Source organism: Manis pentadactyla, chromosome 4 (genome assembly GCF_030020395.1).
Source record: "Manis pentadactyla isolate mManPen7 chromosome 4, mManPen7.hap1, whole genome shotgun sequence".
NCBI classification, from domain to species: domain Eukaryota; kingdom Metazoa; phylum Chordata; class Mammalia; order Pholidota; family Manidae; genus Manis; species Manis pentadactyla.
The window spans coordinates 73,940,715-73,968,461 of NC_080022.1; the positions used below are offsets into that span (position 1 = coordinate 73,940,715).

A 27,747-nucleotide genomic window follows, 5' to 3' on the forward strand; every position below is an offset into this window, starting at 1 on the left:
CCCACTCTTCTGTATGTGGTGGCAACTCATGCTGTTTTGTCCATGATTGGCTTCACTTCCTCTTGTTTTGAAGTATTAACCACCATTAGGGATTAGTGCCACTTATCCAGGGCCTTGTACTATCAAAAAGATGGTCCTCTACATTACTCTGATTGAAAGCAGACCATAGTCTGTAAGCCAGGACTTCTCAATTATTTTATTTTGATTAACCAATTTGCCCAGGGTTATTCATTCTCTTGCTGGCTTTAAAAATATACTTCTTAATTTTAAATGACATGACACAAAATGCTAGTAAATATTAATAACTGTTCTCTATAAAAATAAATATTATGTAAACATTTTCTGGTACAGTTGTCTTTAAAGACTTCCAAATATCCTATGTTAAGATAGTTTAATGCAAAATAAAATATTAAAGTTTCCAGATTATAAGAATTTATCCAGAGATTAAGTTGACATAATAGGTTATTAGACCAATTTGATAAATTAGAGGTTTAAATTACCTAAAGTCATCTGGATGAATATTATTCCTAGTGAACTACCTTTTATGAAGAAGCTGCTTTCACCAGATAGAAGTTATTAAGCAAAAAAAAAAAAAGTCATTAATAGCTCATAAGAATTCTGTATTTTAAGAGATACTCCTTGGGTAAAATATCAGTAAAATGTGTTCACAGACTAATTACGTTGAAAAATAAAAACTGCTAGACAAATATAAAGCAGTATTACCCACAATAAGAAGTTATGATAAGTTTTAAACAGTATAGCCATTTTAATATTTTAGCTTAAAGGATAAAAGGGCTTATATGAAAATAAAGTAAAAATGCACTGAGAAACATGTCATTTTTAAACAAAAAAGGAAAAATCAGAAAAACATCACATTCAGATAGTATTTTGAAACTTATTTTTATTTTGGTGTTACAAATGATCATTTTCAAATTGACTTTTCTATAAGAATGTAAAGCACAAAAATATGCTAATATCAGAACCACACAAATCCTCAAGGTTTTCTGTGTAGTCTTCATTAATGCAAGTCTCTGTGAATATTTCATTCTTACTGAAGAACTTGAATCTGTTTCACAAAAATGAAGCCATAAAATTTTTATGCAATGCATTCATTATAAACAATAACACTTCTATTAAAAGGAAAGCTGAGTAATACAAAACTATGAGAGAAATGGAGGAGTAGGCAATATGTTGAGGCTTGGTGTCCCTTACTTGCTTTGTAGTTTTCTGTTATCACTTTCAAAGAGCACAGAGCACAGAAGGCATAGTAATCATCTCCATTATCAGCCTCCCTAATTTATAAATCTATTGTTCATAAAGTTGGACCAATTATCACAAACTATCATTTGCATAATTAACCACAAGTCTTTTATAAAGCATTTGTTAGTGGTATCAACAAGTAGAGGAGGATGGAAATTTATAAAAGAAAATAGGTTTTGTTAACCTTGCCAACTCCTTAGATACCATGGGCTGTGCTGCACTTCAACTTTTAATTAGATGTTTAGTGCCTCACAGTAAAAGACTGATCAAAGAAGGAAGCATAACTTAATTATCTTCTAGGTGCTATAATATTTCATTTGACAAGGTACCAAAGGATAGGACAAAATTTAAGCAAGATTTATATGCGTTCCAATTTTTCACTGAGGAATTCTTCCACGCTGTCTGTGTTCCATTTGAGGATGCTTAGTTCCTCAGCAATGTTCCCACTGTCATCTAGAAGCTTGAGTACAGGGTCTGAACCACGAACATACTGCAAAAAAGAGGGGTATCATCATGACCACATGCTTAGATGAGTGCTCTCAGCCTCAACCAAGGCCCAAGTGAATTCAATGCAGCTTACTGAAATTTAATTAATAAAAACTAGCTTTTAGATATAACACCATAATAGGTCTTAAAGGAAATCTTTTAGGAAAGAGTTTAATGGGATTTCACAGAAAAGTGAGAATTTAAAAAAAGTTACATTTTACCTCTAAGAGAAAAATGCCTGTTGGTATCAAGGCAGTTTATTTGGGATTTAAGCTTATTACTGAATGTAACAAATACTTACTGCATACATGATACTCTCAAACTCTCAAATGAGCTTAACATCTAACAGAAGAGGCACACAAGTTCAAAATAATTAATGAGAGAGTGACATATAAAAGCAATGTTGAAAAAAGGCTATGCATACAAATTATCAGAATTCCACGATGGCCCCTTAAATTTTCTTTGGTTTAAAGAATCTTATGATTTTGTTGGCAGTACTGTATAATTAGGCTGGAATCCTGAAACTTCAAATCCACTAGTTGGGTCCAATATTTCACCAGAGAGCACTAAGAAAGTCTACCTAACTCTGGGTAAACAAACAATAAACAGGACCCCATTTGTTAAGAAATCAATCTTCAATGCTAACTTAAGTGGAACCACATAACTAAAGGTACAGCAGTGATGATGAAGGCAGTTCTTAGAACATCTTTCAGCAATTTATGCTTGTTTTTCCAGGGTTCTAGGGCTATGAACTTTAGAGATAGAGATAAGCTATAATGTGATTATTAAGGTATTCTCAACCCATTTTTGGAGTTTAAAAATATAGGCCCTCTAAGCTAGTGAATCAGTAACATTACTACTTAAATAACTTTGGTCAGGTTATCTACATATACTATCTATCTATATATTTAAAAAATGATTATTCAAAAACTCATTTTAGCCCAAAAAAGAAATTATATAGAACACAGTTGCAAGAATCCTCAAAAAAATACTGGTATATCAAATCCAACAACATATAAAGTAATTATATACCATGACCAGGTTGGATTTATTCCAGGTATGCAAGGTTGGTGCACCATTTTAAGATCAATTAATATAATCTATCACTACCAACAGGCTAAATAAGAATAATCTTATGATCATATCATTAGATGAAGAAAAAGTGTCCCATAAGCTTCAACAGGGATGAACCCTGAGGACATTATGCTAAGTGGAATAAGCCAGTCAAGAAAGGACACACACTACACACTGTATGACTCCATTCATATGAAGGATCTAAAGTAGCCAAAATCACAGAAACAGAAAGAAGAAAGGTGGATGCCAAAGCCTAGGGGGAGGAGGAAGTGGGGATTTGTGTTTAATGGGTAGCTGGTTTTACAATATAGAAAAACTTCTAGAGATCTGTTGCATAACAATGTAAATATGGTTAACACTACTGAACTGTACACCTAAAAATAGTTAAGATGGCAAATTTAATGATATGTACTTTTTACCACAATTAAATTTTTTAAAAAGTGGGAAAAAGATCTGAAGAGACATACTTAAGATATATGGATGGCAAAAAAGTTTATGAGAAAATGCTCAATTAGGGAATTGCAAATTAAAACAAGATAACAATACACACTTATTAGAATAGCTAAAATCCCAAACACTAACAATACTAAATGCTGGTGTGGATGTGGAGCAATAGGAACTCTCATTTATCACTAGTGGGAATGTACCATGATACGGCCACTCCAGAAGACAGTTTGGCAGTTTCTTACAAAGCTAAGAAGTTTTACTATACAATCCAGCATTGTGTTCCTAGGTAATTAATTATCCAAGTAAGTTGAAAACTTAAATCTACATGAAAGTTACATAAAAATATATAGCAGCTTTACTCCTAACTGCCAAAAATTGGAAGTGACTAAGGTATCCTTTCATAGATGAACAGAAAAACAAGCCATGGTACAACATTATTCACATTAATCAGTATTAAAAGGAAATGAACTATCCAGCTACAGAGAAGCATTTTGCTAAGTGAAAGAAGCTGATCTGAAAAGACAACATACTGTATGTTTCCAACTGTATGACATTCTGGAAAAGGCAAAACTCTATAAAGACAGTAAAAAGATCAGTGGTTGCCAGGCTTTGGTGGGTGTGAGGTAGGAGGGGGAGAGGAATGAACAGGTGGAGCACAGAGGATTTCAGAGCAGTGAAATTACTCTGTATGATACTGTAATGGTGGATATATGATATTATACATTTGGCAAAACTCCTTCAACTATACAATACAAAGAATGAACCCTAATGTAAACTATGGAATGTAGCTAATAATAATGTATCAATATTAGTTCATCAATTAAAAAAAATGTACCACATCAAGGCAAGATGTTAATAATAAGGGAAACAGGGGATGGTCGTTAGGTGTCACGCGGGGAGGAATAAGGAACACTGTACTTTTGGATCAACTCTTCTATAAACCTAAACCTGCTCTAAAAAAAGTCTATTACAAGCAGTGACTCTGTGGCATCTTTCTACACTGATGGACAGTGACTGCAATAGGGTATGGGGGTGGACTCGATAGTATGCGTGAATGTAGTAACCACATTGTTTTTCATGTGAAACCTTCCTAGGAGTGTATATCAATAATACCTTATTTAAAAAAATTGTATAAAAAACTATTAATTATGAAAAACTATTCAAATATTTATTTTAATTCAAAGAAGAAAGTAATTAATGCTGGAAAAAAGGGACTGCATTAAAATCACCTTACCTTGATCTGTAGTCCTCTGAAGAGTTTGGGTTTATCACTCCTGACAAAAGCTTAAGAGAAAAGAAAAAAGATTCAAATTGTTCAATTCCAAATCCAAGCAAGCTACAAAGATCAATACAAAAAGTAGAAATAATCGCAATAAATAAAACATTGGTTCCCCTTATGGGAAAACAGGAAATTCAAACCAATAAAATGAATGGAAAGGCATACCATACTGTTCAATGGGAAGACTAATATTTTAAGATGTTGTTTCAAGTTTAGCAAAATTCCAAATTCCAGAGTGATTTTGAGAGCTTGACAAAATGTTAGTAAAGCTCAGCTATAAATGGAGTAAATGTGTGTGAATAGTCAGGGCAGTTTAGAAAAAGTAAAATATGAGTGGAAAATTTTTTCAGAATTGTTTACTAATATAATATTTGATACTGATACCAGAACAGATAAAACAAAGAAGGAGATTAAGAAATATGAGAGACAAATATCTGGATAAATTTTTAATATGGTCAAACTATCAAATCAGAGAGGAAGATGGGGAGGGAGACATTGTGTGTATGTGGGGAGTGTGTGTGTGAATTGTTCAATACATATTTTTAAGAAAACCACCAAGCTATTTAGTGGGGGGTGAGAATTGGGGGGAGTAGGTGCCTACATCATGTCTTTTATCTCAATAAATTCCAGATGGATGAATACTTCCAATTCAGTCGACAAATATTTACTGAATACTTGACTGTATTCAATAAAACAGTTATGATTCCTGCTCTTGAAGGGAGTTTATAAACAAAATTAGAAGGAGAAATGACACTGGGAGAAAATCATCTCTAACATATAATGTATAAAAGAGCTCTTACAAATTAAGAAAAAATAAATACCAGGTAGGGAAATGGACTAAGAACAGGAACATTTAATGAACAACTATACAAATGGCCAAAAAACATTTGAAATAACACGTTCAATCTTACTAACAATCAAAGAAACGTCAAATAAAACAATGAGCTACCCTCATTCAGAGTGACAAAAATTAAAAGGATATTTAAGGTTAGAAAGTGGGTGGAGAGAAGGATTTTGCTGGAGGTCAGCTGTGGAAGCAATATAAACAAACATACCCTTCTTGAACACTATTTAGCAAAATGAACCAAGAGTCTGAAAATGTACATACTCTTTAAACCTGTAAGTCCCCTTCTAGGAATTTCTTTATTCTGAGGAAATAATTACACACAAAAAAATGAAAAGATACATAAGGCCCTGCTAACCAAGTCTGGAAATCTGTAAATAAATGTGTAAAAGGCTACTGGTCAAACAAATGAACATGGACTAGAATATCGAAAGCATCTGATCATTTAAAATTATGTTAATCTGTATTTAGAGATACAGAAGCAAACACACTATGTATAAAAGGTAATAGATCAGTTTGTTTCCTACTGTTGTTAAGATGGATAAATATTATTTTTATATATTTATGCATAAATATATACTTGCAAAGGAAAAAAGCCAAGAAGCATTAAAACCTAAAAAAAAATTAAAAAAGAAAATATAAAACGTTAAGCACGATACACATTAACAGTTCAAAAAAATGTTAACCATTATTATTTTAATAGGGGGTTACAACTGGAGCATAGGGTTTGGGAAGTTATAAATAAATGTTCCCCTTTTTGGGTTGTTATTGGTCTACATTTTACCCATTTTTTAGTAATAATTAGTCAAATCATCCAAGTTAAAACATTTAGAATATTTCTTTCTAAAATAAATACCCATTGATAAGTTATACTAGTTCTTCTATGTTACCGTCTGCATCCTTCTCCATTTTTTAGATTATATAGTAACACACATAACTTTTGAAAACTTATTTTTTAAGCTTAGAGTTTACTAGAATAGCATACAGACATGTTTTATTATTAAAGTCTTTATCTACTTGCATTTGGGACAACTAAACAAGGATTAGTAAATGGTTTTTCTTTCTCTGAAGGCTTTTGAGGACTTGTTGGAAGAGACTCAGATATCTCATCTCAACCACTCCTACAAAATTTAGTTCAAAGAAAACTTGATTATATTATTCTGGCTCATTAGAACATCTTTTTCATTAACTTTATCTTTTAGATTTGTCCAAATACTCTGTAAACTCCTGAGTCCTCAAACACAAAAGATATCCTGCTGGAATTTACACCATCTTTTGGCAAATGCCTTATGGCACACCTGAGCAAAAAGCCATTTAACACACAGTAAAAGTGTGTTTCCTACTACCTAAGAAACCTCTCTGGGGAAAAGGACTACTCACATATTTTTGTATCTGTTAACCAAACGTAGCACATTTAACAACTTTCATTCATTCACCAGATTTTTAACTGGCTGGAGTGAGTGAGCAAATCTGAAAGGAATATTAAGATAAGTAACCAGTGACTGACTAATTTAATCAGTTCTTTGCTTTGCTCTCTGTGATCTATAAGCTGTCAAATTTTCAGTGAGGGGAATATCTGTTCAATGCCCTTAGCAAATCACATTTCACAGGCAGTGAATCAACCTCATAACAGACATTTGTGTACTTATATATACATGGCATGAAGATAGGCTGTATGAGAACACAGGGACTTGCAAAAAGACCTCATAGCAACTTATTTTCTAGTTTACTTTCTGTTCTTTTAAAAACTGCTCAGTGATACCAGTTTGGAGATTTCTAAAGACATTAAACCAGTCCTTTATTTCTAGAAGATGTTCTTATGCCAATTTAATTATTTTTTAGTTATGCAGGCAGTTCTGTAAATAACACTTCAAAGTGATCAAATGTACAAAAGAAATGTTTCAGCTTTTATCTTGGGATTGTTTATCAGCATGTCATTGTACAGCCCCCTCGGAGAAGTAAGAGCTAAGTTTTTATGTACTGGGAAAGTTGTGGGACTCTTATAATTCAGAGGCTCTTCAGAGTTAAACTTAAGGAGTATTAAAAAATAAAAAAACCCTATCTTTATCTCTGTTCCAAAAAGAGCATAAAAGTGGGGATAAAGGGCTAATAGGAAGGATATGCCTTGATGTTAAAGAAAAATGTTTGAATTATGTTTCTTCAGAATCAAACAAGTGAAAATATAAATGAAAAAGGAAACAATGTACTTGGCTAGATTGAATGATATGCCTATGATCACATTACAAGTAGTCATACAATGTATTGTTGTTGGTTTTAAGATTTAATTTGATTATATGGGCTCATGGCAGATATGATTAAGATTTGTGAATGATCACATAAATTACATGGAATAATAATTAGATATTTTCATGTGATGAATCAGAATATATTTTAAATAAAAATGTCATATCATACCCAGAAACAACAATACAAAGAGAAGAGCAACAGCAAACAGAACTGAATTCTCAATGTGCTCAGTGAAAGCTACTAGGTATTTCTAAAGTAAGAAAACTTATTATTATATACAAACCATCTGAGGTGCAAAACTGAGTTGTCTGGGTCCTCCCGACAAGACAACTTAAAAGCACTTAAAAACATTTAGAGAAAAGCATTTAAATAATTAAGAGAGTTTGGGGAGACTCCAGTCTAAAATGATCATAACTTTTCAGTTCAGAATAAAAGGAATGTTTGAGAACTAAAAATTCACTGTTAAGTATATAACCAATGTAAACACAGGCATTTGACTAGATTCCCATTTGTCAAAAGTGGGGGCACACTTGAATTAGATGAATTTAGTAAAGCCACTTATTTCAATAAATTCCTCTTAATATGAGAAGCAACATTAGGTAGATTCTGGGCATATTAAAGATAAAAATTTAAAAAAAATTCTGGGCTGTAAGGAGTTCCTAATTTGGTAGAGGCAAAAGACCAGTAAGCCAAATAAATACATTACAATATTATGTGGGAACTGCTATGGAACATAAAGGGGAGAGTGAAACTTCCATCCAAAGGCCACCTAAAAAAACAATGTTTGAGCTAAATTTTGAATGAACAGGAGTTTGTCACAAGAACTGGGAAGGGGTACAAGTCAGGAGGAAAATGTAGTGTGTGCAAAGACTTAAAGGTCAGAGTTCAGAGAACTGTAAATAGCTCTGCACGTGAACTAGAGGCAGAAATCTAGAAAAGAGAAACCATGCTGTGATGGGTCAATGGCAATGCTATTGAGTTTGGTATTTATTCTGTATGTGGATGGGGGGCTATAAAGGATTTGAAGCAGGAGGGGCCACGTTATCAAATCTGTCTTATGGAAAAGGTCTTTTTGGTATTTATTAGAATAGAGGCAATAGATAAAAGGGACCAGAGACAGGTAGACCAGATAACAAGTAACTAATCCTGGATAAAGATGCCAAAGGCTTGATTAAAATCACAGAGATGCCAAGGGAGTATGATTTGAAGGTTATTAAGAAGGAAGGGGAGAAGTAATTTGGTGACAAACTGGGTAGGAAGTATTAAAGAAAGCTTCTTGTGAGGTTCATGCTTCTGCTTCTGCTTGATGATATAATTTGTGGAAACAAGGAAGAACAAGGTATAGTTTTAACAGAGAAAAGGATGAATTCAGTTTTTGGACATGCTGGGTTTTAAGGTCTTTCTATTTAAAAATGAGGGCTACTGTCTGCAGGGCTGTTAGAAATGCAGAATCTCAGGATCCACCCCAAATTTACAGAATTACACTCCACATTTAACAAGATCTCCAAGTGATTCATGTGTCATTGGCTTAGGTGCCTTGTAAGTTCCTAGGAGTGGAATTAATGGGCTTTTAGTCTTAGTTTTTAGTTTTTGAGGAACCTCCATATTGCTTTCTACAACGGTTGAACTAATTTACATGCCCACCAACAGCGTAAGAGAGTTACCCTTTCTCAACATCCTCACAGCATTTGTTGTTCCTTATGTTTTGGATGTTGGCCATCCTAACTGGTGTGCGGTGATACCCATTGTGGTTATAATTTGCATTTCCCTGATGATAAGCGATGTGGAGCATCTTTTCATGTGCCTGTTTGTCATCTGAATTTCTTCTTTGGAGAAGTGTCTGTTCTGATCCTCCACCCATTCTTTAATCAGGTTATTTCTTTTTTTGGTGTTGAGGCATGTGAGTCATTTATGTATTTTGAATGTTAACCTCTTATTGGATAAGTTATTTACAAATATATCCTCCAGTACTGTAGGATGCATTTTTGTTCTGCTGACCATGTCCTTTGTTGTACAGAAGCTTTTTAGTTTGATATAGTCACATTTGTTCATTTTTGCTTTTGTTTCCCTTGCCTGAGGAGATGTGTTCAGGAAAAAGTTGTTCATGTTTATATTCAAGAGATTTTTGCCTATGTTTTCTTCTATGAGTTTTATGGTTTCATGACTTACATTCATGTCTTTGATCCATTTCAAGTTTACTTTTGTGTATGGAGTTACACAATAATCCAGTTTCACTCTCTGACATGTAGCTTGTCCAGTTGTGCCAAGACCAGTTGCTGAACTGGCTGTTATTTCCCCATTTCCCCATTGATATCCATGGCTCCTTTATCAAATATTAATTGACTATATATGCTTGGGTTTATTTCTGGGTTCTCTATTCTGTTCCATTGATCTATGGGGTCTGTTCTTGTGCCAGTACCAAACTGTCTTGGTTACTGTGGCTTTGTAGTAGAGCTTGAAGTCGGGGAGCATAATCCCCCCAGCTTTGTTCTTTCTTCTCAGGATTGCTTTGGCTATTCAGGGTCTTCTGTGGTTCCATATGAATTTTAGAACTATTTGTCCTAGTTCACTGAAGAATCTTGTTGGTATTTTGATAAGAATTGCTCTGAATCTGTAGATTGCTTTAGGCTGAATGGCCATTTGACAACATTAATTCTTCGAAGCCATGAGCACAGGATGTATTGCCTTTAACTGATGTTCTCTTTAATTTCTCTCATGAGTGTCTTACAGTTTTTAGAGTATGGGTCTTTCACCTCCCTAGTTATATTTATTCTTAGGTATTTTTTATTCTTTTTGATTCAATTGTAAATGGAGTTGTTTTCCTGATTTTTCTTTCTGCTAGTTCATTGTTAGTATATAGAAATGCAACAGATTTATGTGTATTAATTTTGTATCCTGCAACTCTGCTGAATTCAGTTATTAGTTCTAAAAGAGTTTTGATGGAGCCTTTAGGGTTTTCTATACCTATAACACCATGTTATTTGCAAACAGTGACAGTTTAACTTCTTCCTTACTACTTTTGAAGCCTTTTATTTCTCTGTGTTGTCTATTGTGGATAGTGCCTACAGTACTTTGTTGAATAAAAGTGATGAGAGTGGGCATCCTTGAGTTGTTCCTGATCTTAGAGGAAAAGCTTTTAGCTTTTCATTTTTAAGTATGATGTTGGCTCTGGGTTTGTCATACATGGTCTTCATTGTGTTGAGGTACATACCCTCTACACCCATTTTGTTGAGTTTTTATCATGAATGGATGTCGAATCTTGTCAAATGTTTTTTCAGCACCTATTAAGATGATCATATGATTTTTGTCCTTTTTGTTGATGTGGTATATGAGGTTGATTGATTTTTAAATACTGTACCATCCTTGCATCCCTGGAATAAATCCCACTTGTCATGATGGACGATCTTTTTGATGCTTTTTTGCATTTGGTTTGCTAATATTTTGTTGAGTATTTTTGCATCTGTGTTCACCAGGGTCGGTCAGTAATTTTTTTCGTGGTGTCTTTGTCTGGTTTTGGTATTAGAGTGATGCTGATCTCAGAGAATGAGTTTGGAAGTATTCCCTCCTCTTCTACTTTTTTGAAAACTTTAAGGAGAATGGGTCTTAGGTCTTCACTAAATGTTTGATAAAATTCAGCTATGAAGCCATCTGAACCAGGGGTTTTGTTCTTAGGTAGTTTTTGATTACTGATTCGATTTCAATGCTGGTAATTGGTCTGTTCAGATTTTGTTTCTCTTGGGTCAGTCTTGGAAGGTTGGATTTTTCTAGAGTTGTCCATCTCTTCTAGGTTATTCAATTTATTGGCAAGAAATTTTTTGTAGTATTCTCTAATAATTCCTTTTATTTCCATGGTGTCCATTGTGATTTTTTGCCTTTTTTCATTTCTGATTCTATTTATGTGTTTAGACTCTCTTTTTTTCCTTTATAAGTCTGGGTTGGGGTTTATCTATTTTGTTTATTTTCTCAAAGAACCAGCTCCTGGTTTCATTGATTCTATTATTTTATTCTTCTCAATTTTATTTATTTCTGCTCTGATCTTTATTAAGTCCTTCCTACTGACCTTGGGCCTCATTTGTTCTTCTTTTTGTAGTTTCATTAATTGTGAGTTTAGACTGTTCATTTGGGATTGTTCTTGTTTCTTGAGGTAAGCCTGTAATGCTATACACTTTCCTGTTAGAACTGCCTTCACTGCATCCCACAGGTTTTCAGGTGTTGAGGGTTTGAGGTGTTCATTTGTCGCCATATATTGCTTGATCTGTTTTAATTTGGTCATTGATCCAGTGATTATTTAGGAGCATGTTGTTAAGCCTCCATGTGTTTGTTGGCTTTTTTGTTTTCTTTGTGTAATTTATTTCTAGTTTCATACCTTTGTGGTCTGAGAAGCTGGTTGGCACAATCTGAATCTTTTAAAATTTATTGAGACTCTTTTTATGGCCTAGTGTGTGATCTAATCTGGAGAACATTCCATGTGCACTTGAGAAGAATGTGTATCCTGCCTGCTTTTGGGTGTAGAGTTCTATAGATGTCTGTTAGTGCCATCTGTTCTAATGCATTGTTCAGTGCCTCTGTCTCCTTACTTATTTACTGACTGGTTAGTCTGTCTTTTGGGGTGAGTGGTGTGTTGAAGTCTCCTAAAATGAATGAGTTGTATTCTATTTCCCCCTTTAGTTCTGTTAGTATTTGTTTCACATATTTAGGTGCTCCTATATTGTGCTCCAGCTGTGCGTCACCTGGCCTGCTGTGATGGTAGTGATGCTAGAGAATAGAACTGGCACCTGCCAGGAGGAAAGTGCTCCCACAGCTGGGCTGTGCATGCAGCTCCCTGGCTGGCCCAAAATAGGGTTGAGCAGGCTGGGGGTTCTCCCCCTGCCTACCTGGGAGTGAAGTTTTATTTCACCACCAGCTGGCAGGCTGTGCACCAACATGAGAAGTCTCCAGCTGTGTGGCCAGCAACAAGGATGGAGCGTCTGAAGCTCCTAAGGGCTCCCAACCTGCTGGGCTGAGGGTTGGCTGTGGAGGTTTTGTCCACCTGACAGTTCTCCTAAACAGAGAGCACTGTGCAATACTTGCCCCTCTGGTGCCCCTCTCATTGCTGTGAAGTCTTTCAAACTGTCCACACTTTCTCTCTCAGGGGGGCAGGCAGAGTGTGCTTGTTCTCCACAGGTGGCTGGGATCTCAGCCTCTCTGGGTGTTCTGCTTGTCTCTGTTGTCCAGCCCCACCAACCACCAGGGCACCATGCAATGTGGGTCCATGTTCCCGGAACAGATCTCCAAGGCCAGGTGTTCAGGGTCCTGGGCTTCTACTCCCTCCCCACTCCATTCCTCTTCCTCCCATCTGTGGGTCAGGGTTGGGGGAGGGCCTTGATCCCACTGGATCACAGCTTTGTCACTTTACCCTTTTCTGTAGGGTCTTCTCTTCTTCCCCAGATGTAGGTGGTCCATTCTGCAGTCTTCACGTTAATTTCAGGCCTAGTTGTATTTGCTGTATTTTCATGTTCTATGTAGTTTTGGGAGGTGGTTTTTGCCTTGCCTTCCTACACTGCCATCTTTTTTTCTCTGTCCCCAGTTCTACATTATTTTAAAACTCCTTTCTGCACCTGAAAGTTTATGATTCTAATACAAGTTTTGGAAAAATGTGGTCCATGGGCTATATCTGGCCTGCTGGCTTTTGTAAATGAAGTTTTATTGGAACACAGCCACACGTATTAATTTAATTTAAGTATTATTTATGGCTGCTTCCAGAAAAGTGGAGTTGAATAGCTGCAACAGAGACCTTGTTGCCTGTAAAGCTGAAAATTTTTACTTTCTAGCCTTTTACAGAAAGTTTTCTAAGACCTACAAAATCAGGAAAATTTAACATTTTTTACTGAGAGACAGACATATCCTTTACACAGTCAGACTCAGGCTTAAGAAGGAAACTATACTTACATTATTACTCTGAAGTCACCACAAGTGATAAAACATTAAGTCCAACCTGCTATGAGAAATTATTACACAAACTGTCTTTCCTACTTAATCAAAACATGGGATCTGGGGTTTCTTTTCTACAAATACTGAGTGGTTTAATGTAGATAAAACATTTGAAAATTTAAATCCTCTCTTCTGGAGTAATTTGACATTAAGTTACTCTTCTGTTTTATGATACAATTAATTTAAATTAAGTTAAAGAATTATAATGTATTATAAACTAAAGTGTAATGAAAGCTATCATGATAATCCCCAAGGCTACCTGATGTTGATGACAGAAGCAATGGTGACACAGAAATTAGTTCACTATTTTTGATTACTGTAAAAAGTGACAATTTTCCTTCATGCCCTATTCCAGAATATCTTTAAGATAGTGAGTCTGAAAGTGAGAATAATGGCTATACTAAAAATATACCAGCTTCTCATGGGCTCAGAAAATATTGGCATTATACATAATTATATTAAATATGGTTATGCATTATGGAGTTAAATAACTATTTTCATTTAAATTAAGCTTGAAGTAATTAGATATTTTTATACAGAATTAAAATCCAATTGTTTTCAAGAGGAAAAGTATGACTCCACGTACCCAAAGTTTGATAATTTAACTACACATAAGAAATATATAAAAAGTTATACTACAAGGATTGATAAACAACATAAGCTTTTAACGACTGACCTACCAACTGTAGAAATTATTACCATGGACATAATAAAATCTGTTATCACAAATAGGAGGGCTAATTGCGGTACCAAAGCTACTCCTGACCTCATGAAAATCTAACTCACAAAACATTATTAATAAGATAAGTCAGTAATTATGAATAGTCAATATAATTAAAAAGCAGTGCCAAAAATTTCTAGGAATAAGAGTGATCACACTACCACTCAGAGAACTGATAAAAGAAAACCCAAACAACTACGGTACAATTCTGAGTTTAAATGTTTGAGACAAAAATATCATACAGAGTGAGGAAATTTTTCCCTAAGCAGAAGTAGATATACATTCTGTGCTCCATCAGAATTTGTGCTTATTTTAACAAAGAATTTGTTCAATTTGATGTGTATCTGTTTTGGGCCTCATAAAAAATATTCCCAAGTTAAATTATTCTATTACATTTCTGTATCAAAATGACTAATATTTTATTATAAACAATTCTAGGTCAGCAATAAGTCATGTGCTAACACAGGCCATTTTATAAAATACTGAATCCAAAAAATTATCTTGCCATTAAGTAAACAAAGAAATAAATCATGGGAAGATCAGAAGAAACAAAAACAGAGTAGGCATATAAATAGAGCACTTACGTTTTTGAGTTAAAACAAAACAAAAACAAAACTTCATTATCTTTAACAAGTTCAGTTTCATGAAACTGATTTTTAAGTGACATGCAAAGACAGAATAGAAAAGCTTTAATTAGCCCAAGTCTGTTTGGAGATGCAAAGCTCCACTACTATTTAGTGTCAACCAAAAACAGAATTCACTTTCACAATCATCTTTTTACATATTAATCCTTAAAATTTCCTGTGAAAATATACTTACATGGGTTCCTCTCCTCTGCACTTCAAATTCTTTGGTAATTAATTCTCCTCTTGATGATTTGTCATTTTGTATAGTCTATTCTCACTTAATGCAATTATTTCTTAGGAGTTTTATGTGACATCAATTTACATATAAAATATACTGAATTGGGTATGTTATTTAAAGGGATTACATTTATTTCTGGTAAAAGAAAGGCTCTTGTAAAATCTACACTTGGTAAAGAAAAAGCTCTCCTTTTAAGAAAATAACTACCTCATCATGTGTTGTATTTAAATCTGAATTTCATATATTATGCTTGCTTAAAAACTCCACCTCCATGAAAACAAATGTGGAAGTAATTAATTTATTGTTGAGAAAAGTATAATCCTAAAAATTTTTATCCTTGGAGATATTATAATGAAAATATTCTTCTGAAATATTTTAACCTATTAAACTGAGAATTTACTAGAGTTAATTTTAATACCTTGGACTTGAGGGAACCTCCCCAATTTTCATCCACAGACTTCGAGAATAGCACCTGCATACAACTGCAAATGGAAAAACAGGATTTAAAAACTGGTATACTTAAAAAATCTAGTTAAAAAATAAATATAAAATTTCAGAGCAAAAACATTATAGGTGGGTGAACAAATATATAGATTAAATAAATGTCAGAGTTGGACAGGACCATCTAGTTCTACGTCAATAGAAGAGGAAGCAGAGGCCTAAGCCTATTAAATGGTAGCATTTAAGCCCGATGTGGAATATTCTTAAACCTAGCCAAAAAAGACTGAAGGAGATATGGAGACTAACAATGAATTTGAACAGGTAAGATCTACTAGGAAGTTCTTCATAAAATCTAAAACTTCCTACAGATTTTTTTTAGGTGGCTAAATTGAATGCAGGTATGTATCCATCTATCCAACATAGATACTTAGTGAGAATTCTTTCTGGTTGCTTTTAAAATTAAGCAATCATTGTTTTAAAATTAAAATAAAACAAAAACCCATTACCTTTAAAAAGTAATACTATGTACTATGTAAAGATATTACAGGAAAACAAGTAATATTTCATTATAAATAACTTAAATGCAAATTATTTTCCCCTAAGGAAATTCAGTTAAAATGGACTCAGTGGTAAAAATCACTTTTTTGTAGCTGTACAGCCTGCCCATTTTTTTTGTAGTGACTTGGGAATGCTGTGACTAACAGAAGGCAGGCAGTTATAAGAACATACTAGATCCATTTTATTTATTCTTAGGTTTTAGACTTGTTTTTTTATTGTAGGTCAAAGAGCTAAAGATAGTTTTATCTTTTAAGTTCTAAAGTAACATAAAAATCACTTGCAATATGCATAAATATTTTAGATACTTTAAAGAATATAGAAAAGCATTACCTTCATTCTACCTATACAAGAGATAATGACTTTTTAACATTTTGGTGATTCTGGACTAGACCAATAATTCTTGTTTTTGAAGGTAAAGATACTTAGGAGAATCTGATAGAAATTTGCTTTAATCCAGACTATTCATGAACTCTCTGAAACCACTAATGATTAAGAATTCTGATGACCTCGAAGGTTCTTTGTAGCAGAAAAATTGAAGATTAGGTTGACCTAATTCTATATAAGCTGCTTTTGAATAAGATTTGGTTAACATTGGTTTGACAAGCCCCCAAATTATCTTTAAAAATATCCAACTATATTACCAATAAACTCATGAATCAACACACCCATGATCAACACACTGATGTTAGGAAAATGCAAATCAAAACCACAATACCATCTCACACGCACTAGGATGGCTTTTCTCAAAGAAAATAGAACAAAACAAAACAAGTGGTAGTGAGGGGTAGAGATGTTGGAATGTAAAGTGGGCACCGCAACGTTAAACAGAATGGTTGTTCCCTAAAAATTAAAAGAATTTTATGATCCAGAAATTTCATTTTGAGGTATATACCCAAGATAACAGCAAATAGGGAGTTGAACAGATAATTACATACCGCTATCATTCAATATCCAAGAGGTAGAAGCAACCAAATGTCTATGACAGATGAATAAACAAAAAATATATATATAAATAATATATATAAATAATGAAATATCATTCAGCTTAAAAAACAAAATAAATTATGATACATGCTATAACATGGATGAATCCTGAAGATGCTAAAAAAGGCAGTCACAAAAGGATAAATACTGTCTGCTTCTACTTTTATGAGGTACTTAAGAACAGTCAAATTCAGAGACAGAGAGTAGAGTGGTGGCTGCCAGGGGCTGAGAGAAAGGAGATTGAGGAGTTAGTGTTTAATGAGTATGGAGTTTCAGTTTGGGAAGATGAACAAGTTCTGGAGACAGATGGTGATGTTGTTTGCACAACAATGTGAAGGCACTTAATGTCACTTAACAGTAAGCTTCAAAATGGTTAAAATGGTGAATTTTCTTATGTATATTTTACAAGAATTAAGAAAATATTTAAAAGGCCATATTAAAATTGAGTTACTAGATTTATCTTGTATTTGCAAGTTTGTGATCCTTTAGAAACTCTAAGCAGAAATTCCTCACATTAACGGCATTTCTCTATACCACTATTTCCCAATATTCTCCATATCATAACATGTGGAAAATGTTACCAATTGTAATGGAACACTGGGGTAAAAGGAGGAGGCTTATAATTGGAGATGACTAGTCTGGGGGTCCTTGCTCACCCCAGTCCCCATTTTGGTTGTCCCAAGGGCCTTGGATCCTTGCACACTTGTAACTCATTCATGGAAAGCATTTCTCTGCATCACAAAACACCAACTGATTAATTAAAAGTATTAGAAATATATTCTTTAATGAATAGGCAGCTCAGATGTGACCTTCTCCAGGAAGACTTTTGTTGATCTACTCTCAGTTAGGGACTTTCCATAGAATTCTGTTCTTATCATAATGTACTATTAATATGCTAAAGCTTGACTGTGGACAGGAAAGTCTTTATTATAATTCAGAACTAGATACAAAAATGCTCAATGTATGTGTGCTGAATGGAGAGAATTACTCATTTAACAGAATTAAATGCCTTTTTTCAACATGTTAACTTTAGGAATATTTAAGTTCCTTTGACATACTTTGTACAGTATGTGCTTCCAATCTAGGGTAAACAACACACAAAAAGTAACTCAAAGCTGCCTAACATTATTGAAGTCAAATTTTAAAAGCATTAATTTGTGATGCTAGTTGGTATTTTACTTAGGAATTTGTAATGTTCATAGGAAAACATTTGTTTTTCATGGTAAAAAATTAACTACAAATTGTGATAAACTTTCAATACCTTATAAAGTATCATAAGTATCTTTGGCATAACACAAATTCACATATAAGGAAAAATATGCTACTTATTAGGAATACTCTAGGGCATACAGTATGAAAGGATTAAAAAGGTTAAAACTTGGATTTCCTTAACTTTCACAAATAGCATTTTTCTTGTTCAAGTAACATCACTGGCTTACAAAAATACTGGCCTTCAGCATTTGTGGAAAAGTATTGGTAGAAGAGAAATCTAAGAAGCAAGTTTTGTAACTTTTATACAGCAAGCTTACTTTTTTATAGCAAATTGGTAGGTGGCTTTTCTAAAGGTAATTCTAAAAGTCTTATTAGTATAGACAATCTAAGTACTAGTAGGTCACTATTCCAGTAGGATCATATTATACTAGCCCAAATAATATAAATGGAAATATATGGACACCTTTGGCAAGATATTAAAATGATTATGCAAAATTGTATTTTTTTCCCTTTGAGTCTATGACTACTCTTATACTACTATGACTGTCAGGATTTCCTAAACTGCTGATAGGGTCCTCCCGGTGGGAAGTGAAATATCTAACTACTTCCTTCAACTCTATAACTGTTTTACTTATTTGTAACAGGATTTGAGTATGTTGACTTCCCACTTATTTAAAAATAAATGATTTGTATTTATTACTCTTAAGACTATTATTTCAGCTTGGTGCTTAGCTTATTTTTTCCCCAAATAAATATATTTTAAGTATTATCAATATTTTATATATATACCTCAATTTTAGATTCCATACATTTCATATTATTTTCCTAATATCTTGGGGCAATGTACTCCACTCACTGTAAAAAGACTTCCCTGATAAATTACTGTTGGATTATGGTTTTTTTCCCCCCTAATATTCACCTGACCAATCTCCTGTAATATACTGAGATTTTTATATCTATAGAAGAAGGCAAAAATCTTTATTTTGTGTTGATAACTTTGTTGTCATTAAAGTCTAAGTAGTGCTACCAAATGGTTCAGATTAACAGCAAAACAAAAAAACTGGTATTTCACACTAACTAGATTCCAAAATAAGATAATTTATAACACTGAATAAAGGTGACACTTGTGAGTTATGTAAATTTTCTGAATTAAAAAAAAAGTGTTGTATTTGTTAACTTTTACTGCCATCATACCAACACCACTGCCACAAATCTATAAACTTTGTGGTCCAAATCAGAAAGAAATAGTCTACTTTCTGATAGTAAGCACTTAATGCATTTTTGTTGGTGATAATATCCATGGTTCTAAAGAAACATGACAGCAACAAAAACCTTGAAATACACTAATTATTTAAAACCGAGTCAAACTAAATATCAAATTTTCATACAACTTGGTATTGTTAAATTAATTAAACAAGAAGGCCATTAGACTGAGGTGGTTCTAAGGCACTATCAGCCTACATAAGCTAATCAAAACCTAAGCCCATAAACGTCTCAAAGTTAAAAAATCAAACCTAAAGACAATCAAAAACTGCTACAGAGGCTTTCCCAAATAAGGCAACTGTTTAAGCTATTTAACCTATTTAATAATTTGTTTGCTTTGCATCTGCACCTTCTCTATCAAAGTCTTGCCCTTACCTCCTGTCAGTGGAGCGCTCCTAGCTACATCTAATTGGTGCTGCTCAACTCGAATTGATTTTTGCTTAAACTATTAAGCCTTTTAATATGCCTCCATTTATCTTTTAACAGTGTAGTGAAAAGATCAAGTTATAAAATCAAATGTGTATCTGGTCCAATTCTGGCTCTGCCACTTAGGAGCAACATGACCCCTTGGATAAGTCATTGTCTCTGAACTTCAGTTTACTGTTTGAACAAAAGAGATTTTCCCCTACCTTGCAGAGATGCTAAAACAGTTAAACAAACAAACAAACAAACAAACAACATGCAAAAAACCTGGATTCTTCAGATGCTCAATAAGTATCAACAGCTATTATAACAATACTTTCACATTATTAAGTGTTAAGTTGGGTACTTGAAATTCATTTTTATAGTTTGTAAACTTGACATTTCTCTTCAGGGACTCTTCAGGGCTACCACTTACTGTTCCTCTGTAATAGAAGGGCCACTTCAAAATTTCTCAAACTTTCAAATTCAAATTGCCTTAGACCAGTGTTTTCAACCCCGACTGTACACCTGAATTTCCAGGGAAGATTCTGAAAATTACTTATCCTTTGAAACCACTCCAGACCAACTAAACTAGAATATTTGGGGGTGATGAGCCCCAGGCATCAATACTTTAGTTACTATTACTACTTTCAAAGCTACCCAAGTTATTGTAATAGGCAGCCAGGGATAAGAATCACTGCCTTGGACTATATCCCACTATTAATGAAGCAAAAATTACAAAATGATCAGACAGTAAGTTTTTGCTCCAAAGACTAACCAAATTAATTCTACAAGGTAAATTGGGTAACTATTAGCTAAAACAGGATAAATGCTGCAATACTCTGCTTTTCTTCCCTTATGAAGTATTGTTTCCAACCATATATAATTTTCAAAACCCTCTTTAATTTAAAGTTAAGACTTCAGTATTAAAGAAATTCAATAGTACTATTAGAATAAACTGAAAAAAAACCCCAATATTAAGTAGCAATACAAACAATATGCTCTAATGTTAGGTGAATAAAAGGTGAAATTTTAGCTGCTGAACAGATTTCAGAGCTGATGAGTAACTATTTTATATATCTGCTGAAGGCTTGCTCTTAAATAAAATGTGGGAATTTAAGAATAAGGAAGTATGGCTATAATATGATGAAAGCAGGGTATTATGTTATTAAGATCTTAAAAAAAAATTATGATACACTCAAATATATGTGAGCCGCTCTTCCAAACATTAATTGTATCTAGTGTAATTTCTGAAAATCAACTTTACTCTTCATACAGTAGAAAAATATATCATGCAGAAGCTTTTTTTAGTAAAATCTGGCCAGTTAATTCTTGGAAAATATTTTCAACCAACAGTGAGTGATCTGCTGAGGTTTAAATTTTAATTCATTATTCAACATCAAATTATTCCTATAATTTCTGGTATTTTAAAAGTGCTTGGAGTGCTGGAAACAAGTTACAATTACACATGGATAAACAATTAGGGTACTAAATTTTCTGATCTAGTGGTAAGCTTTTGTCAAGATTTCAGTTTAAGTCACTGAAGCAGAAGATGTATGAGGCAAAAGATGTATCTGTTGACAATTTCACACACACTCTGACTCATGACATTCTCAGATAGGAAGATTAGGGAAATAAATTCAGTTTTACATTCTAGCAAAACAAGCTGGCAAATATAATTTTTAAGTATTATACCTGTGAGATTACACTATTCATTTTTAGGAGCTTTCTACTTAACTCTGAAAAAATATAAAGCAATGACTATACCTGAAAGGAAAGGAGCGACACACAGCAGCAATTCACCGGAGAATTCCGCTTTATTGGGGAAAGGTGCTGGGTTATATAGGAAGGGGCATGGGGTGATTGTGGTGTTACTTCTACGGGGCTGGTGGCTATTGGCTAGGTGCTGGGAGTGGGAGTGGGGAGAGAGGTGATTGGGCTTCAGGTGGCGCCATTGGGAACTGAGGACCCGGAAGAGAAGCGGGAAGTTCGCCACCTTACTGGTGGGGGCCCTTCATTACCTAAGATAGCTTCTTACATTTATAACTTATTCTACTACAGTATTAAAAAGTGCTCTTCCTTATTTGTATCTTTAGTTTCTGCCTTAAGATTTGAAAAAGCTACAGAACAAGCAAGGTAATGTCTACCTTAATTTAAATTAGGGCTTAAAGAGGGTAAGAATACACACTGGGGGCATCTTTTCATAAAGCGCCATGAAAATGTACAAAATGAAATCGCTTCTTCAACATCACCACATCCTAAATGACCATTCCAACTATGAAATTTGAGGAATAAAAGAACAAGGTTTCTTGCAAATACTGTAATGAGGAACAGAATTTGTATATGCACCTAAAACAAAGAATTTCATCAGTAAGAGGTAAAAAACTGTAACAATTAGATTTTCATCTCGAAACAGATAATGTCCACAGATAGAGATACACTCCCCCATATGGTCATTACAAGTATGACTATACAGGGTCATCACTGGGAACAATGAATTCAATTCTACTGTTACTTAGGATATATTATACGATGGAAGCAAATAACTTGACACACTGTATTTCCTGAGGTCAAAAAACCAAAGAATTAGTAAAAATGACTCAAAGCTCGAATATTTTAGTAATTTTTAAATAAAACCAAGTAGCCCTTCATTAATAAGTAAAAGTAAAAATATTTAAGAAAATGGCAAACTATTTAGTATATAGTATTCAACAATAAAAAATCCAGTCTTTTTGCTCCTAAATGTTTGAAAAATACAACCTATTTTTCTTTTAATTTGAAAAACTGAGACCCAGACAAAATATGGTTCAACATCCTAACATTCAATGGCCTCAAACACTGAAAATAAAGGTGCTATAATATGTCAGCAAAAGCTGCTTTACAAGCAAACTCAATTTTTTGTGTTAGTGTGGCTATTGGCACTCCAACACTGAACATTATTGTTCATCACAAGAAAGGGGCAAATATGATTATCTTTAAGAAAGGTTGCAAATATCTGAAATAAAAAACAAAATGGTCAGCACAATTTAAATTATGGCCTCTCTCTTTAAAACTAAAGGAAGTAATCACCTAATATATTTTAAGAACAGATACAAAAATAAAGGTATAATAATCCAAAAGCTTAATCCAATCTGAAATGAGAACCGAAGAAACCAGGCCATTTTACATATTTTTATTTTTTGCCCACTCTTCGACAAGCATACTATCAATATTAGAATACGGAACCCAGATAAAATTCATGGACTTCCAAATTAAAACTCCTACCACTTATTTCCTCAAAAGGAAAACTGAAAAGGCAGTTTGTAGCTAAAATATATGCTTTATTAGAAGTTATTCTCTATTACTGCCTCTCCTCCTATCCACCACCATTGCCATAAAGGTACCTTGTTAACTAGCTGAGCCTTCTTGTGTTGGGGTTACCAGTTTCTCAAATAACAACACTGGGAAGCATCTTCACTTATCCTTCTCCCACTCCAAACAAGTCAATAAATCCTTTAGACTTTATTGCCTAAATCTGTTTCAGATTTGTCCCTTTTTCTCTATTTTTACTATCAATGTGTTTGCTTAGCCCCTGTATTTTGCCCTCTGGAAAATGGCAATCTAAGTTCTTTTCCTATTCCCCTTGGTCCTATCAACTATTGTTCACATCAACAATAAAAGTTATTAAAATACAAATCTGATGCCAGTTCATTAATTATAATTCTTTAATTCTGTCCCCTGCCTACAGAACCTGAACTTCTTACCAAGGCACACAGGGCTCACCTAACCATCATCACCTCTCATCATGACCAAGCTATCTGATCTACCTTTGATGACCATCTCTCTCATGACTCTGCCTTTTCATTAAGGTTTTCTTCTGACCGAGATGACCTTCTTACTTTTTCCTAATTTACTACAAGCATGAGCTTCTGTATAAAAGCAAGTGCTAATATTTACCTTTACCTGATCTGCCAAATTTCCTTCTGTGTGCTTTCCTAGCACATGAGTGTATTTTGTTTACATCACACATCTCACTTAATTCTTTATAGAGAAATCAGTGCATCTGGAAATAATAGTAAAAAATAAACTGTACAGAAGGGTATAAAACAAGTAAAATTTCTCCTCTGCTTTCCACCTCTCAATCAGCAACTCTTAAACTCTTAAACTGTTTTTTGTTCTTTTGGTGGTCCCTTTCATGATTAATATGGTTGGTTATAGCTATAGTTCTCAATATAACAACCTCAAGAGATTTACTGATCTCTTCCACTTTCCAACTTTTATTGCTAATTCTTTTAGTGGTTACATCATAACACTTGATATTAAATTTAAGCTCAATAGAATACCCTGCCAACTGCATTCTAGCAGTCCAATTTCCATGTCTAATTTTTTTACTCAAGGACAATGACTATTGTCTTACTTTGGCATTCTCAGAGCCTATACAAAGAAATATTTTGTGTATAAATCGAAAGCTATTTTGACTGAATAGGATGTCTAGGAAATGTAGTTGTAAGGCAGCCCACAGATAGATCATGAATTACTTTAAGGATTTATTTCCTTTTTATATCTTATAATCTGCAAATATGACAGGATGCTTTAATGTTTAGATGGAAACTGATCCTAATTTGTAAATACCTAAAAAATTCATTTTTCATACAAGATAGATGAAATGCCACATTTAGAGAATATAAAAAATTTAAATGATATTTTCTGTTCAGTAACTACACAAAATAAACTTTGCAACTTTCGTTTTACAAATATATGATACATGTGTTTGTAGTCACTTATTAGCTGTATGACTTGTCTGAAGTTTTCTATTCCTTAGACTCAACTATGAAATGGGGATAATAATGGTACCTCAGAGTTGTCATGAAGATTATATGAATTAATTCACATAAAGTGCTTAGAACAGAACCTTCATATAATAAGAATGTAATGAATATTAGTGGCTATTAAGTAAATATTTGTTTCATTATTTAGTACTGTCCTACTCAGGAGTGTTAGTGACTCTTACACTGAGTTTGAACTGTTGCCAAACATTATTTGGATCTTTAAAAAAAGCTCCTTGTGAATACTGTTTTTAATTAGAATAATCTGTTGAAGACATTTGTAGTTCCTTCTGAAGAAATCAGTTTATGTATTGATGCTACACACTGCAGAAGTGAAGCTATTTTAAGTAACTGCAAAATTTCTTTAGTGACTACAATTTCACACGCAGTTAGCTTAATCTCCATTTCATCCTTCTCTGTTTTATACCCAGTAGCATCTCTAGCAGTAGAGAGACTAAAGCTTAAAATGTGCCACTGTCTCGAGTGCTGCTTAAGCTGACTTCCAAATTGCTCTGAAATTGGCTATAAAATTTCCATGTAAATTGAAAATAACCAAATGTTTTCATGATCTTTTAGCGGAAGAAAAATCATGTGACTTATTTAAAATGTTCAGTTGGTCGAGCCCTATGTAAGCCAAATTTGTTAATAGTCTTGAAAAACACCAAGTATTAATAGTCAGTAAAGTCTGTGGCAAACTGAGGAATAAAGAATAATTTAAAATAAAAACTAGTGATGTATAGTTATTAAAAATTGTTAACTATAAATGCAAAAAGGATCTTCAGAAAGCCAGTCTGATGTTTTATACTTAACTCATTCACTTTCTTACAGTAACTCTGAAGCAGGCATTGCTATCAACATTTTCAAGATGGGGCAAAATAGTTTAGAGGTTTAAATACTTGGGGCTCTGGAGTCAGAGACCTGAGACAAAGCCAGGTGTGGCACCTAATTGCTGGGTAACTTTGGGCAGATTACACTCTAGACGCCTCTTCAGTTAAATAGGGGTGATAGTATTTACTATTATAGAGCTGTTATGAGGATTAAATGGATAATGTAGGTAGAATACTTCAGCATATAACGAAGGTTAACAAAGCTGAGTAATGTAATAATACAGCAAAACTGAAGATCTGAAGGAATTTGCTAGCTCAAAGTCTAGAGAATGAAGCTGAGATGAAAATTCAACTCTTTCAAACTTCTATAAAAAAAGAGGAATAAACTTCTAATGAGCTATACATGCATTAATATTATCTCTAGAGTCTCTGGCTTGCTTATAGTGCATGTAAATGTGAAGGCAGAGTATTACATACATAGAAAAATGTGAATGCTACTATATAAATCTGGTCAATTAACATCAGTCTAACACCAACTAGTAATGAAGTAGGAAGTGGAGGGGATCTAATTATATTCTTAAAATTATTTAATGCACTACTTAGGTTCATTTATTCAAACCTGTATTCTAATCATTATTGAAGATAAATTTTTAAAAAATATGATCTGAAAAGTAGACTTTCAAGTGAAAATAAAAGCCCTTTATTAAATACCTGAACTATTAAGCTATTTTCCAGAACCAGTAATTGTATAATTTGATCTGTAGTCTACGCTTCTACTGGTATTCTGTGAATGAGACCAAGAGTCAAGTAAAAGAAATCTCTTCTCAATCTCTATAGTTAAAAAAACAAACACCTTTGAAGTTTTTCTCTTGATAAATTTTTTAAACCTCTGAAATCTGTTACCAAGTCATAGATTAAAAATATAAGTAGCAGAAGAATGTTAGTAGGAAAATTTCTAACAGAAATACTTGTGATTAGTTTATAGCTTGCTTTGTTTCATAAAGTCATTATTTTTATATTGCAAACATACATTAACAGTTTACTTTCTGCTATAGTTTTATTTCTAGTTTTAAAGAATATCATGATTTCTACCCAATCTGTCATCTGAAAAAGTCTGAAAACCAGTAATATATTTTTTTCTAAATTGACTTTAAAGTACGGATTTCATTCAATTTTTGGAATAGGTTTCTCCTAATAAAGTTGAACTCCACTTCATCAATAGTCTTGAAAAATTTTGTTTGTAGAAAACCTTTTCTCTCCAGATGCAATTTTAATACAGTATTTTTAAATGATCAAAATGGTATACAACTCCAAAGTTAAAATTTGTATTTTTCTTATTGGAATGTGTCAGTCAGTGGGACTAAAATATACGAAATTTAGGGTTATGTTTGACATAATTTATTTCTATATTTTGTTCCATATAAACAAGTAGCTGCAAATGGTATGTTTTTACACTACTAATTCTGTTAGCATATTTCTTCTTAATTCAAGTGATCTAGGAACTTTGAAGTGGAGTAAAGAAAATTTTGTTCCAAATTTTTACTGCTGGCAAATCTAAGCATTCATGTTACATCTTTCCATTTTGTTTCACCGCAATAGCAATCATTATGCTTTGTCTGAGTCCTCCAAATTTTCTATTTCTTTCTTGTTTGTTTTATCAGCAAATCAGATACTACAGCTACTACAACTGCTACTACTGTCATCACCACCAGTCCCACGTATTTATCTAGTACTCATTATATGGCACACACTGTTCTAAGCAGTAAACATATATTAACTCATTTAATCCTCATATAACCACCCTATGAGATTGGAGCTATTATTATTCACAACTTATAAATGAGGAAACACACACAGACTGATCAAGTAATTTGTCCAAGATCATCAGCTAAGAAGCACAGGATCTGAACTCAGGTAATTTGGTTCCGAGCCTATGTTCTTAACTACTACTCTAAACTCCCTCTTGAGACAATCAGGACTGAATGAATGGCACATTCAGTTGAAATAATTTGCTTATTGATTCATATATGTGAATAATTCAGCTAAGTGGAATTTTTTGTCCC

The 27,747-nt window shown here is 33.5% G+C and overlaps 1 protein-coding gene across 1 annotated transcript in view; it reads right to left on the reverse strand.

Moving 5' to 3' along the window:
* Nucleotides 1–881: 881 nt before the first annotated feature.
* SELENOF (selenoprotein F) overlaps nt 882–27,747 on the reverse strand; it is a 44,830-nt gene continuing 17,964 nt past the window's right edge. Inside the window, exons 3-5 of the mRNA XM_036890159.2 lie at nt 15,611–15,674; nt 4,502–4,551; nt 882–1,750 (exon numbers count right to left, since the gene is read on the reverse strand). Coding sequence (XP_036746054.2) covers nt 1,619–1,750; nt 4,502–4,551; nt 15,611–15,674 — 246 coding nt within the window. The 3' untranslated portion in view covers nt 882–1,618. The remainder of the gene's footprint in view (nt 1,751–4,501; nt 4,552–15,610; nt 15,675–27,747) is intronic.